Source organism: Folsomia candida, unplaced genomic scaffold (assembly GCF_002217175.1).
Source record: "Folsomia candida strain VU population unplaced genomic scaffold, ASM221717v1 Fcan01_Sc004, whole genome shotgun sequence".
NCBI lineage: Eukaryota > Metazoa > Arthropoda > Collembola > Entomobryomorpha > Isotomidae > Folsomia > Folsomia candida.
Genome location: NW_019091196.1, coordinates 1122967 through 1136629, shown reverse-complemented (window position 1 = coordinate 1136629; position 13663 = coordinate 1122967). Strand labels below are relative to the sequence as shown.

Genomic DNA, 13663 nt, shown 5'->3' with positions numbered 1-13663 from the left:
TAACATAGACACGATATCATTGGAACCTTATACCCCCCTCCTCCTTCTAGACTTACGTAATTTATGGACGGCCCCTTATCCTAATGTTGGAAATAGCTAAAGATTGTGCAGACCTAATTGTGTAACATGTATTGTATTTATGTGAAAAGACTTGGCAAAATACTTGTTATGCAAAATGATTGCTATACAATGGGAGGGGATATGGCTTTTATGCAAAGGTATGTCAAATAACCTTTGACGTTTTCCTCCAGTTAATGAGCAATCCCTCTCAAATGCATAATGATTTAGTGAGAGTTTAATCTTTTATTACACTAATTTCAGAATTCACGTAATAATATTTTATTGATGAATAATCATTTAATGTAATAATTGACCAGGAAAAAGCAAGTTACGTAAAATTGGATGCAGTACGCACAGCTTTTTTCTGGCTGATAAGTGCTGTTTAGAATATGTTCATTTGTTCATTCTTGATCCATCAGCTAACAGGCGTTTTTTCTTAAAATTCTTAACGTTCCCCTTCATGTGGGGTTTGAATTTGAATATAAATAAAATCGATAAAAAATATGTAAAAATTGCATATTTTCTCATGGAAGAAAAAAATAAAAATTATAACTTCTTTACTAAATAAATAAAATACTAAAATCATCAATTTCTAAAAAAACACACAGAGATGAACAGGTTTCAAAAATCGTCATTTGAATTAATGGAAAGAAGGGAAAATTGAGACACAAAAATTCAAACTCAAAACCCACATACAAGGGAACCTTAAGCCTTAAAGTTAATTTTATTTAAAATAGTGACACATTTATTTTGCTACAAATAGTGCTATAAATACGTACAATAATGTCGCCACAATATTTTCAGGAATTTAAACAAATAATTGCTGGGATTATAATTTGGCTCATCGTATCTCCTTTTGTGGCGTTAACTGTAATATTTTTATCCTGCTGGAAAAGTTTCGTATTTCTCTACATAAAACTCAAATACAAAGGTGAGACAAGTTTGTTTGACCAGATGACCTTTACGGACGCCACGTTTGTCGCAAATGGCAATGACTTTGTTTGCATGATAGCCTATGCATTCGTCAGTGATGAGAAGATCAACCTGGTCAAACTTCGGGCTCACTTTGAAGATACGTTCATTAAGCATGGGAAAAGTTCTCAGGTTTTTTTAATAAAATTTTTACACTCCTAATATAATGCACGCATTTTTAAAAGATCATAAATAGGGCATCCAAAACCGGAAGATTTTTAAAAACTGGTTTTACACCAAACAAAACTTCGTAAATATTATCTGATAAATTTTATAAAGTATAACAAACTTTACTCTAAAGTTTAAATAGTAAATATTTTAGAACAATAATGTCTTATATGAAAACCAAGTAAAGGACAAGTATTCAGTAGACAGGGCCCTGAGATTATCTTAAAGGTTCCGCTCAAAATTCAATTTACTTTGTCTTAATTTGCCATGAGTTTAAAATTTTTAAATGGACAAATGTCTTAATACGGTCCAGAAAGAAAATTTTGAGTTTAATTATTTAAATCGTAGAAAAAGATATATTAGATATTAACAAACCACAAATAACTCAAGGATTGAAAAACACCTACGTATGCATTTACTATAAAACCTACCCTGCAGACTTGAAATAGCCTGAGTCAGGCCAAGTTTTAGTTATTACGACTTTTTTTAGTAAGCCCAAAGCAATTTTTAGAAAAAGACGAAAAGGTTTTCGAATGTGATAAAACTGGTTTTTATTGGTTAAGTTTAAAACCGAGATCCAAATCAAAAACCGGTTTTTAATCGGCTTTACAGAATCGGAAAAACCGGTTTTGAGTGCCCTAATTATATGTCCATTTGAGTTTGAGCTATAGCTAAATTCTGAGACATGCTAAAAATGGGTGTTTCTTTATCTTATGGAACAAGATTTAGCCATGGGTCAAACTTAAGTGGATGAAAAGTACTAGAGTATATGCCGATACATTTATTTATTCAGTTTCCCATCTTCCACTCCACGTTTGCTACCGTGCTAGGCTACAGCTTCAGAACGCGTGTCCCACTTGACCTGAATCGTCACATTCGGGAGGAAGAATTCGATGAGGGCGCTGCAGCAGAAACTGAAAACGAAGCGCTTAGTCGGGTCGCACATGAGAAGTCCAATTTACAAGGCCAAGTTCCAAAATGGGAAATTGTCCTGCTTCATTACACTCAGAAGGGGAGGAGCACCATGATTTTAAAAATGAGCCATGGCTTCGTCGACGCTTATTCTGTTCGAACTCTTGTCGGCATCCTTACAAACAACAAAGCCACGTACCGGGTTCCAGACGCGGCAAAGCCACGTGGACTATTGTACAAGGTGAACATTAGAGGTCAGTCGGGTTCAAGGGTTTGTGAAACCCGACCCGATCAATGGGGGGACCCGACTTGCCAGACTCGGCCAATTTTTTAACAAAACGGTCGGGTTAAAAAATTTAGTTTTCATTCAAAAGTCATTCATCCCGATTTCTGACGGAATATTTTCATTCACATTCATGTCACTTTCGTTCAAATTCATTTCATCTCACTTCATCGGACTTCATTTCTTACTTCAGCCCATGTATTAAACATAGGGTGAAGAATGAAATGAGTGAAAAATCCTTCATTCACATTCATTCATCTGAAATGACGGAATCCTTGAGTCATTTTCATTGAAATTGCAGAAATTTCATTTTCACTCACTATCATAATCAGTCAAATGAACTAAAATGAACAGATATGACCATGCTACCGGGTCAATTTTTGAACCCGACCCGTGCGAGTCGGTCAATTTTTTGAACCCGATGCTGTAACGGGCGGTCGGATTTTTCCCTGTTGACCCAGAACCCGACTCACCTCTAGTGAACATGCATAATTCTAGAAATCATTAGCAGTAAAATATTATATTGAAATTTTTGTATCATTCTAGGCAAAAATTTTCGCCAAACTCCCCGTCCTTATTTTAAATTATGTACGGCACATTAAAACTTTAAACCTACACGTTCATCCATATCGCCCCATCGGGGATAAACGATCCGATCTACTGAAACCTGTCTGGTCTAAAACCACGTTAGACTTTAGAAAACTGAGACAAATATGGAAACAGACCGAGTACAGGATTTCTGCAATTTTTATGTCCTTCCATGCGAGCACGATTAGGAAGACGTTCGTCAAATTGGGCAAATGGGATGCCGTCTGTGTTCGAAGTGATGGTCCACTTTCTTGCCCGATACTTGCACCGAATCACCCTGCAGATCAGGGTCATTTCTGTACTCATGTGTAAGAATCTCTATTTACCAAGATGAGAAAGATTAAGGTTCCAATTGCATGCGGGTTTTGAATTTGTCTCAACTTCCCTTCTTCCATGTATTTAAATAACGATTTAGAAACCTCATGGAGGCGTTGTACATACAAAAGACCCCCAACACAATGAATAAGGACTCCGGCATGGAAATTAACCCAATTTGGTCGTCGCTAATGGTTCCATTTCTCAAACAACCATAAATTATTTCGATTTTAATTTTCAAGTCTCTGGGAATAATAATAATTGATTTGTAATATTTTCCGTCCTGATGACGATCGCAATCGAGATCGAAAGCTTGACACCATTTAGAAAACAATAAAGTTTTTCTCATTTGTACATCCACAATGTCCGTAAATAAGATTTCTCCTAATTTTGAATTCTGTGGATGGAAGAACTTAAAACTACTTATAAAAAGACAACACGGCGAGTCTATGCTGATACATATTCTTTAATACGAAAAACAAGAGATGAAGAAGATCAAGATAAGGAATGATATAATATTTCTGAAAAGATGCAAATCACTTGGCATTGTTCCCAATGTTCTGAAGATAAAAAATCACTTGCAATACCTTCGTCAAAGTCATTCTTTTCTCCAAAAACGGAAACCTCTTTTCTAAAACTACATATTAACTATAAATTCGCCCAACTCAATGAAATTAAAAAAACTCTGGAAATTTTGAATCAGAAATTAAACTTACTCTCGCCAGATCTACTACAACATTTCAACTCACTTATGGAAAAGAAAAAAAGCAACTACAACGATATCATCAAGCAACGCCAAAGATCAAAAATTGACCACTTGATGAAAAAAATGACTCCAATTCCAATCCAAAATTCACAACCCGCACATCGAATTCATACAATTTCAAATAAATCCAGCGCTATAAACTTGTCATCAAGAACAATCAACCCGCAGGAGGAGAAAATCCTTGAATTAGGCCTTAACTACGCCGTCCCCACAAAACTCCACCAGCAATCACTCGTTGAAGCTGGAATCAACATCGAACTATGTCTTCAAGATTTCGAAATCACTGACCAAGCAAAGAACAAGATTAGATCGGATATTGCTGCTATAATAAATCAGAGCGAAATAAAGAAGACCCAAAAAGAAGAAAAAAAAATTATGCATGGATTGCACTACAAACCAAATCCATAAAAAGTGACCCTTCGATTGTGATCTGCCCTGCGGACAAAGGAAATGCGACCGTCATCCTTAATAAAATCGACTACAACTCCAAAATTGAAACCCTTCTGTCCGATCCTGTATATGAAACCTTATCAAATGATCCCACACCAGCTCTAACAAAAGAACTTAAGGATACCTGCAAAAGTTTACTTAAGCTGAAAAGGATATCAAAATCAGAATATGACACAATTACCAGAGGAAATCACAAGTGTCCAAACTTCTACGGCCTCCCAAAAATTCACAAGCAAGGAGCCCCACTACGCCCAATAGTTGATTTCAGAAACTCACCCCTATACAAGTTATCGTTCTTCCTCAACAAAATTCTCAAATCAATCACCGGTCAATTTCCCACTTCTCTAAAGAACTCCTACAGTTTCGCAAAGGACATTAAAGGATTTCGTGTCCCTAAAAACTACAAACTCGTTTCTTTTGACGTGGTGTCCCTTTTCACCAAGGTACCTTTACAAGAAACCCTTAATCACATAAAGACTCGACTATCAGAATCCAAAATTTGGCAAAAGTACACCAGCCTCACAAAAGAAGACCTTATCAAACTGATATCGTTATGCATGAAATCAAACTATTTCTCATGGAACTCGCGGTTTTACAAGTTATCGGACGGAACACCAATGGGAAGCCCATTATCCCCAATTTTTGCCGAATTCTTTCTACAATCTCTAGAAAAAGAAATAATCTTAAACAACCCTGACATCGAATATTTCAAGAGATATGTCGACGACTGCTTAGCATGCATCCATAAAGATTACATAGAACAACTTTTGAATGTCATGAACTCATATCATCCTTCTATCCAATTCACCATAGAGGAAGAAGAAAATGATCAGATACCGTTTTTAGATGTACTACTTATCAAAGACGACAATGGCGCAATCCATCGAAATATATACCGGAAACCAACACACACCGGCCGTTATTTGAATTATGAATCTTACCACCATTACTCCCACAAATTATCAGTAATAGATGCTTTAGTTTTCAGAGCACTCATCATTTGTGACCAAGAATTCTTAGATAAAGAATTGGACCATATCGAGATGACGCTGATAAAAAACAACTACCCCAAGTCTCTAATCAAGATGCGTATTGAGAAAATGAAAATGAAAATTGCAAATTCCAATCAAACTTCAGACAACCCCAATAATGCCAAAAAACCGCGGATGATCCTGCCATATATGGGTCCAATTACATACAAACTGACCCAGTACTTACGACGAACACTTAATTGCGAATTTGGCTATATTCCTGGAAGAAAACTGAAGAATATGTTATGCAACCACAAAGAGAAAACTCAAGCAGATGCAGTTGGTGTCTACAAAATTACATGTTCCTGTTCCAGTACCTACATTGGAGAAACTTCTCGTCCATTCAAAATACGAATCAAGGAGCACATTAAAGACACCGAAAAACGAAAAGAAAGCTCAGCAGTTGCAACACACAAGATAGAATATCCACAGCATGATATAAATTTTAACTCAGCAAGTTTAATTTTTCATGAACCAAGATATTTTCACAGAAAATTCATGGAGGCGTTGTACATACAAAAAACCCCCAACACAATGAATAAGGACTCCGGCATGGAAATTAACCCAATTTGGTCGTCGCTAATGGTTCCATTTCTCAAACAACCATAAATTATTTCGATTTTAATTTTCAAGTCCCTGGGAATAATAATAATTGATTTGTAATATTTTCCGTCCTGATGACGATCGCAATCGAGATCGAAAGCTTGACACCATTTAGAAAACAATAAAGTTTTTCTCATTTGTACATCCACAATGTCCGTAAATAATATTTCTCCTAATTTAGAAACCTGTTCATCGCCGTGCGCTATTCAAAAAATGAAGACTTTATTGCATCTAAAAAAACAGTAATTTTTAGGTTTGCAAAGACAAGAGGTTAGAATTTTGATTTTATCTTCAATGAGAAAATAGAAATTAAAAATAGGTAAAAAATAACAGGTAAAAATTAAATATTTTCTCATGGAAGAAACATATCATAATTCGAACCTCCTAACTTTGCAAACCGATTTTAGATGGAATAAAATCTTCGGGTTTCGATTGGTAAAAACCAAATTGACCAGGGCAGCGGGAAAAAGTGGGAAAAAGGCATTTTTACCACCCACCCAAAATGGGTAGGAAATGGGAAAAATGGAAGAAATGGGAAAAACTCTGGTTTTGGGGCAATCCGAAACAACTTCTTTAAAACTTAAGATTTTCAAAATTTGACTTCGTATTCGTATTCTCCATCAAATTCTCAGAAAATTAGTTGGTAATACGGTTCAATTCGAACAATCTCTAAAATTAACATGTATTCATATGGGAAAATTAGAAAATAATTAAAACTGTTCAAAAGTTCCCGTATTACATATCAAAATTTTCAGAAATTCGTGGAGATCACGAATATGAAGTCCAATTCCGGAAATATTGATTATTAAAGAAGTTAGCTTTCCCCATAACTAAATACATGGGCAGCCATATTTCCCATTTTGGACGGTAAAAACCGTTTTTCCCGGTTTTTACCACTTTTTCCCACCTGCCGCGGTAAAAAATCGTTTTTGACGGAAAAAACGAAACCCCGTAATCATTTAGAAACGCATGGAGTTGAACAGGTTTCAAAATCACCATTTGAATAGGAAAGTTGAGACACCAAAATGAATTTTTTGAAAATTTCAAATTCAAAACCTGCATGGGAACCTTAACTGATTAACAATTAAATTCAACTTATCATTACAGATCTTTGTGCACCATTGATATTCCATTGAGAGAAAGTAACCGACTAAAACAATTACAAACGATTCATGATCTACTGGTCGATTTTGAAAAGTCCGAGATTTCATCAGCTAATGAGGGAGATGCATCTGGATTTACTTACCCCTAATTTTATCGTCGCGAGGGTCAAGCTTGACAAAAATGCGTATGCAACCATCTTTAATCCATTCATATTCTCGCCGTTGGACTACAAAATTCTCGGGCCTAGAGTGACAAACCTGTATTTCTTGGTTCATTTAGAAGACAACTTGGATCGCAGAGGTAAGACCTACATAAAAATTAAAAAGGGATTTCAGGTCAAGATTTAACTACGTAACTGCATTAAGGTGGCATTGCATGCGGGTTTTGAGTTTGTATTGTTATGTCTCAACTTTCCCTTTTTCCATATTTTCAAATGGGGGTTTTGAAATGAGCGTTTTTTAAAGTGATGATTGTAATGCATGTAAGTAAAAATCGATAATTTGTAAATTTGCAAATTTAGGAGGCCATATTTTTTTTATTCCAGGTAAAAATAGAAGTAAAATAGATACAAAATAACAACTCAAAATTGAATATTCTCCTGGAAGAAATAGTTAAAATTCTAATTTCCTAACTTTGTAAACCTGAAAATTATCGATTTTTAGATGCAATAAAGTCTTCAATTTGTAAAAAAACGTACATATGTCGATGAACAGGTTGACGCAATAAAATCTTCATTAAAAACGCATAGAAATGAACACGTTTCAAAATCGCCATTTAAATAAATGAAAGCTAGGAAAGTTGATACACAAAAATTCAAATTCCAAACCCGCATGCAATGGACCCTTAAATTTATAAATTTACTCTTGACATGAGCTGACTTTGTAAACATTTTCGTAAACGTATTTTAGTAAACAATGTCGAGTTCCCTTAATATTTAAATCAGAGGTCGACGCCGACGATCCTACCCCGCCGGTAACATCTTACCCGACAATTCTAATTTCCTATTCCTACAAAATTGGGGCGCCACCGCTACAAAATTGATCGGCTTTGACCTCAGGTTTAAATGTCACAAACAAGCTGCTTATCAAATCTCACTAATACCCTAATTTTTAAGAAGTCGTGCTGACCCCACTTACTCGAGGGGATCAAGTGGATGTGAGCGTGTATCTGTGCGATGAGGCATTCAGAAATGAAGAGGACGCTGATTTATACACTACAATTCTACACGAGGAGTTGCACCTCTTGGTCAAAGAATTGGAAAAAACTCATAAATTAGGAAAAGTAGGATTTGAATAAAATTTAAACTTGAAAATTTTACAGTTTTCATCATTTTAAATTTAAAAATTCATCCCATAGGAAAATCATTTTTTAAATAAAATTCTTCTTACAATCTGTAATCTACAATCCAATCAATGCAGATTAACTCAAATGTTTTATTTTCAATTGCAAATCTATGCGCAATTAATCATTAAATTCAATAAGTTTCTGACATTGACATGTATCATGCAGGATGAAGAGTAAAGGTCGACGTTGCGAAATCTGTCCATGTGTGGCACTCAGATCTGACACGAATTATGTACAATTACCATTGTTAAAAATAAAGTAATCTAAATCTTTCTACGCGTTGGAACTGTTTGCAGTTATAAAAAAACAATTCGACGAAGATCACGTACGTCAAATCACCCAATCCACTTAAAACAAGGCCGAATCGATTGTTTCGGCAAGCTTATCATTCATCCGGTACGATTTCCAACTTATCAAACAATAACGTTTCTTTACGAAATCTGTCCCACCCTGTCATTATAAAACCTGGTGTGTGTAGCCTATTGTTGTACCAATGGTCAGAAAGGCTTATTTTGACAAAGGTTAAAGTCAATTTTTTAGGGAATAATAATAATGTCGCGCATATTTCTTTCCTACGTGGGTCTACTTTCTTTGGGGTGGAATGTGGCTTGGGGTGCAAACGAGAGTAAGTATATATAAACCCCGTTTCACGTTACTAGATTTCGTCACGTGGAGTACATTGGCCGAACGAGCCGAATTAATTTATTATGTTATACCAGTTATTTTTATTTCGGCGTTTAAATGATTCAATTTCGTATGCTTTTCACGCCAAAATAAAAATAACCAGTGTCAAATAATAAAATAATTCTGCTAATGTACTCAAGGCGGTAAATCAAGTAGCGTGAAACAGAGTTTAGTTTCATTGGGGGTATTCATTACGAGCTCGCATGTTCGCATCGTGACATATTTGAATCCTAGCCTTAGAGATGCTCAAGCTAGCAAATGAATTTTCAGGCCAGTTCTTTTGCTAACTTGTGACCTTCGACTTTTGCTAATGATACGAACTTGTACCCAAATTATTTCGCATGGTCTCAGGTAAATTACTATATTTACTTCCCTTCTCCAGCAAGTGGGATATACACGAGTCCAGGGTATCCCAGTCCATTTCCATCCTACTCAACCCAGAACACCAGAATAGAACTGCCAGGCACAAATACCACCGTTTTCTTACATTTCGAGAAACTAGATTTAAGATCTACCAGTAGTAGCAATCCGGCCTTATTAAGGGTAAGTTACTTACTTTGAAGACTAAAATGTACGGACTTAAGGAGTCGATGTATTGTGAATACTCTCGAGAATACTTTTAATTAATTTCTGTATAGGTGTACGATGGGACTTCATCAAGTTCTGAAAAAATAGCAGAGTTTACGGGAAACACAGTCTCATTTGACGTCGAATCTACAACCAACAACATGTACTTGACTTTTAGTTCTAATTCTTATCCTGGTGCGGCGGGGTCTGGAGTTTACGCGACATACAGTTAAGTCACACAAAGAATATTTTAAACCAAGAAGCCTCACCACTTGCACCGTTTGCGTCTGCTACACCCACTTGAAAGCGTGAAATAAACGAAAGAGAAGCTTTTAATGTGCTCTAGGTTGCACAAAAAATTTATTTTTGCTCAGGTTCTCATAATTTTCGCACGTTTTAGTCCCCCATAGTTACAGTAAGGTATTAAATATCTAGCTTAATTGTTTAGATTTTTTTCAAATGAATTTTGAACGCGTTCGAAAATTCAAAAAATTCATGAGATTTTTTAATTAGTTTGATGAAATCAGTATCTGTTGTCTCAGTCTCGCGGGTTTTCCTTGAATCGATAATTTTATTGGGTTTGGTCTCTTGAGGGGAACAAATGTAGCCCTAAGGAAATCCACTTTGAGAGTTATGCGTCACTGAGGTGTAACGTGTAACTCCGTGATTTTCTCACTTCAACTTGGATTCATGATTCAACACGTTAAAAGAATACAACAGTTACACCAATGATGCGATGTACAAACTTCCAAATTAAAAATAATTACGTCTATTGTCTCTAGCTACTGTCAATAATCACTACAATCTTTCCGATGGAACTGGCTCAATTTCAACGCCAAATTATCCCAATCCATATCCGGATTCAGAAGTCATTCACTGGACTATCCGACAACCCACATATGCATTCACAAGGGTAGAAATTCACGATTTTGAAACCGAAGAGTGTTGTGATAGTTTGTCCGTTCGAAACGGCCCGACTTCTTCTTCAGCTGAATTGCAGTTACTTGCCGGCGACAATGGTTACACCCCGTTCACCTTCATGTCCACCGAGAAAGCTATCTTTTTGCGCTTTATATCAAATGGATTTTCAAGTGGGAGGGGCTTCAATGCGACATATCACCCAGGCAAGATAAAGATACCATGAATATCTATGCCAAAGTTACATGGACTTTCTTAAATAACTAAGAAATTGTTATCAGGTTTTCGTTACATATTGGGAGGCTCCTCTGGAGAGGTTAAATCGCTCAATTTCCCCTCCAACTACACCACTTACCTGGCTGAACAGTGGGTTATCACTGTCCCCTTTACAAACATGAGCGTCCTATTGGAATTCAAATCATTTGATACAGAGCTTGGTGATCTCCTCACGGTATAAAATAAATCAGACAGTCACCAACGTTTAAAAATTAATATTTGTTTTATACTACTGGGTTGGAAATGTATGGTTACGCGAAACCAATTTCCTAAACAATTATGGGAAATTTCATAAAATTGAGCTCATTTGTACCGAAATTTTAGGCTTGATGGAGAGCCAACGGTTCAGCTGTTTTTACAACGCGCCCTTTGAACCATTGGCTAGCCAACCATTCCACTACCTTTATAACAAAGAAGCGACTCGTGTTGTCTACTTAATATACAGAGTCTATGATTTATACAGATTCGGAATGGGGATAGGGATACGAGCCCGATTGTCGGACAGTACTCGGGTAGCCAACTTCCCCCCATTTACATTTCTTCCGCTAATAAACTTTTTGTAAGTTTCGTTTCTCGGGATGGAGCGACAAATCGCGGAATTTTTGCGACTTATTTAGCTGGTATGAATTCGTAAATACTTAAAACTGTTAATTTTCCTGCATATCTTGACAATCCTATTTTAATCTATAGTTTACCGCTCGGACTACACAACGACGACCCAAGCACCCATCTGCACGGAGGATGGCGTTTATCGAATCCCGTTTCCCGGATTTTGCGAAAAATACTATCAATGTGTAAATTACCATGCGTACGAACAGTCTTGTGCACCGGGTATGTTCTTTGACCCTGCAATGTCGGAGTGCAACTTTGCCGACTTGGTTGACTGCCCTTGGTTCACGACCTTCCCAACGACGGAACCTTCAGTCTGTCCACCAGACGGGATAGAATTCATCCCTATCCCAGGTATTTAATGTATAATAAATAATTCTACCTTGCTCTTTAGGTATTTACTCACATATTCTAATTTCAGGGGACTGTACATCTTATATTTTGTGCGCCGAGGGCATTCCACAAGTACAGGGTGCCTGAATGGTACCCTCTTCAACCCGGTAACGAGACGGTGCGAGCCTGCCGAGAACGTTGAGTGCGAAATCATCTGTCCAGAAGAGGGCGTTGTAAATGTTCCAAAACCAGGTATTAACTTATCTTGAAGGTCAATTGATGCATAAAGAAAGTTAAGGAGGCGACTATGAAAATATACTCGTACACGACGGATACATGACATATTTTACAATAATCAGAGGCGTGGAAAATACATGCAATGCAGTTCATGCATTTTTCGCAAGAGTTTTTCAGGTATTTTGCATGCAAAATGCAAAATTCAAAATATTTAACATGACTTTACAGATATAAAATTACGGGAAATAACTTAAATCTCAAGCAATTATGCTTGCATTATTGTCCAGGACAATTTGTCGGCCTAATTTAATATTTACCTCAGCATTCTTTCTCTCCAATTTTAAAATCCGTATTTTTATCCCGACTTGAATTTAAAGTTATTTGTAAAGGAAATAAGCAAGATGCAAAGAATTGACGCAAACTTTGCAGACATTTTTGTAAAAAAAAATTCTATGCATTTTCATCTCAAAAATGTGTACTGAATTTATGGCGTGATGGGACGTTTGAAGTATAAGAAGCTCTCATCGTCGGCTATTTTGAATTTTCAAACAAAATTTTCCACACACCGACCAATAATGTAATTTGTTTTAGGATCATGCGTCGAGTACGTCATGTGCGCGGAGGGTACCCCAATCCCTCAACGGTGTCCGGATGGCACACTGTTCGATCCTATCGATTTGCGATGCAAGCCAGCAGATGAAGTAGTTTGTCAATAACTTTCCCTTTGACATTTCTTTTACTACTTTATTAAAGGAGAACACTACAGAAAAATTGACCTGTAAGTTCCCAAAATTTCCGCATTTGTGACAACTTTAATTTTGTGTCAATTTTTTGTCATTATCCATTTTGCGAATACTTATGCAATAAATACACATATATGTATGCAATCAATATTTTTTATAATTTCTATTTTTATAAAAACACAGTCTTTGAAAACGGGTATTAGACAAGTATGGCTTTGCAGACACTGGTAATAACAGGTATTATCGTTTAGTAATGTTGTGGTAATGACAAATTTATCATTTACAAAAAACTTCTATGAATCGGTTTTTACCAAATCAATAGCAGTAATGAGTATATATATAACTTACCACATTTTTAATAGTGCGCATAAACGTGAAATTTAATTTCCAAAGTTTAAGTGCAGGGTGTTTTTTTCAGTTTCCAAATTAATACAAAAAAATGATGACCAAGTTTTTGAAAGTCGACAAAATTTATGTTCAATTCACTAGAGCATCATAAACATTACAAGTGTCCCATCCCATCCGTTAAAAATTCACGCATACAAGCTAAGTTGAAGTTGAAGCTAAATTTAAAAATTAGTATCCTTAATTCCACAGAAATGTCATATTATAAGAAAATGCTTCAAAAAATTGAAGAAGTTGAAATTCGAATTAAATATTTTTGTAATTTGAATAAATAAATACATAGAGTAATAGATTA

At 36.0% G+C, this 13663-nt stretch overlaps 2 protein-coding genes across 2 annotated transcripts; both read left to right on the top strand.

The window, feature by feature from the left end:
* Positions 1–840: 840 nt before the first annotated feature.
* Positions 841–8630, top strand: LOC118435176. The gene is made up of 5 exons (XM_035850669.1): positions 841–1164; positions 1994–2353; positions 2942–3291; positions 7256–7552; positions 8367–8630. The coding sequence occupies exons 1-4, from the start codon at positions 844–846 to the stop codon at positions 7398–7400; spliced, it is 1176 nt and encodes a 391-aa protein (XP_035706562.1). The 5' UTR covers positions 841–843; the 3' UTR covers positions 7401–7552; positions 8367–8630.
* Positions 8631–9079: 449 nt separating this feature from the next.
* On the top strand, positions 9080–13113 carry LOC110848448 (tolloid-like protein 2). Its single transcript, XM_022095672.2, has 9 exons — positions 9080–9221; positions 9663–9823; positions 9919–10075; positions 10630–10971; positions 11047–11216; positions 11505–11661; positions 11732–12004; positions 12072–12235; positions 12812–13113. The coding sequence occupies exons 1-8, from the start codon at positions 9149–9151 to the stop codon at positions 12128–12130; spliced, it is 1392 nt and encodes a 463-aa protein (XP_021951364.1). The 5' UTR covers positions 9080–9148; the 3' UTR covers positions 12131–12235; positions 12812–13113.
* Positions 13114–13663: the final 550 nt, after the last annotated feature.

Excerpts from the sequence above, each read along its gene's own strand:
- LOC118435176 (XM_035850669.1), top strand. The coding sequence starts at position 844 with ATGTCGCCACAATATTTTCAGGAATTTAAACAAATAATTGCTGGGATT. Across the intron at positions 1,165-1,993 it reads AGCATGGGAAAAGTTCTCAG|TTTCCCATCTTCCACTCCAC; the intron begins GTTTTTTTAATA and ends TTATTTATTCAG. Across the intron at positions 2,354-2,941 it reads CACGTGGACTATTGTACAAG|GCAAAAATTTTCGCCAAACT; the intron begins GTGAACATTAGA and ends GTATCATTCTAG.
- LOC110848448 (XM_022095672.2), top strand. The coding sequence starts at position 9,149 with ATGTCGCGCATATTTCTTTCCTACGTGGGTCTACTTTCTTTGGGGTGG. Across the intron at positions 11,217-11,504 it reads AGCTTGGTGATCTCCTCACG|ATTCGGAATGGGGATAGGGA; the intron begins GTATAAAATAAA and ends TGATTTATACAG. Across the intron at positions 11,662-11,731 it reads TTTTGCGACTTATTTAGCTG|TTTACCGCTCGGACTACACA; the intron begins GTATGAATTCGT and ends TTTAATCTATAG.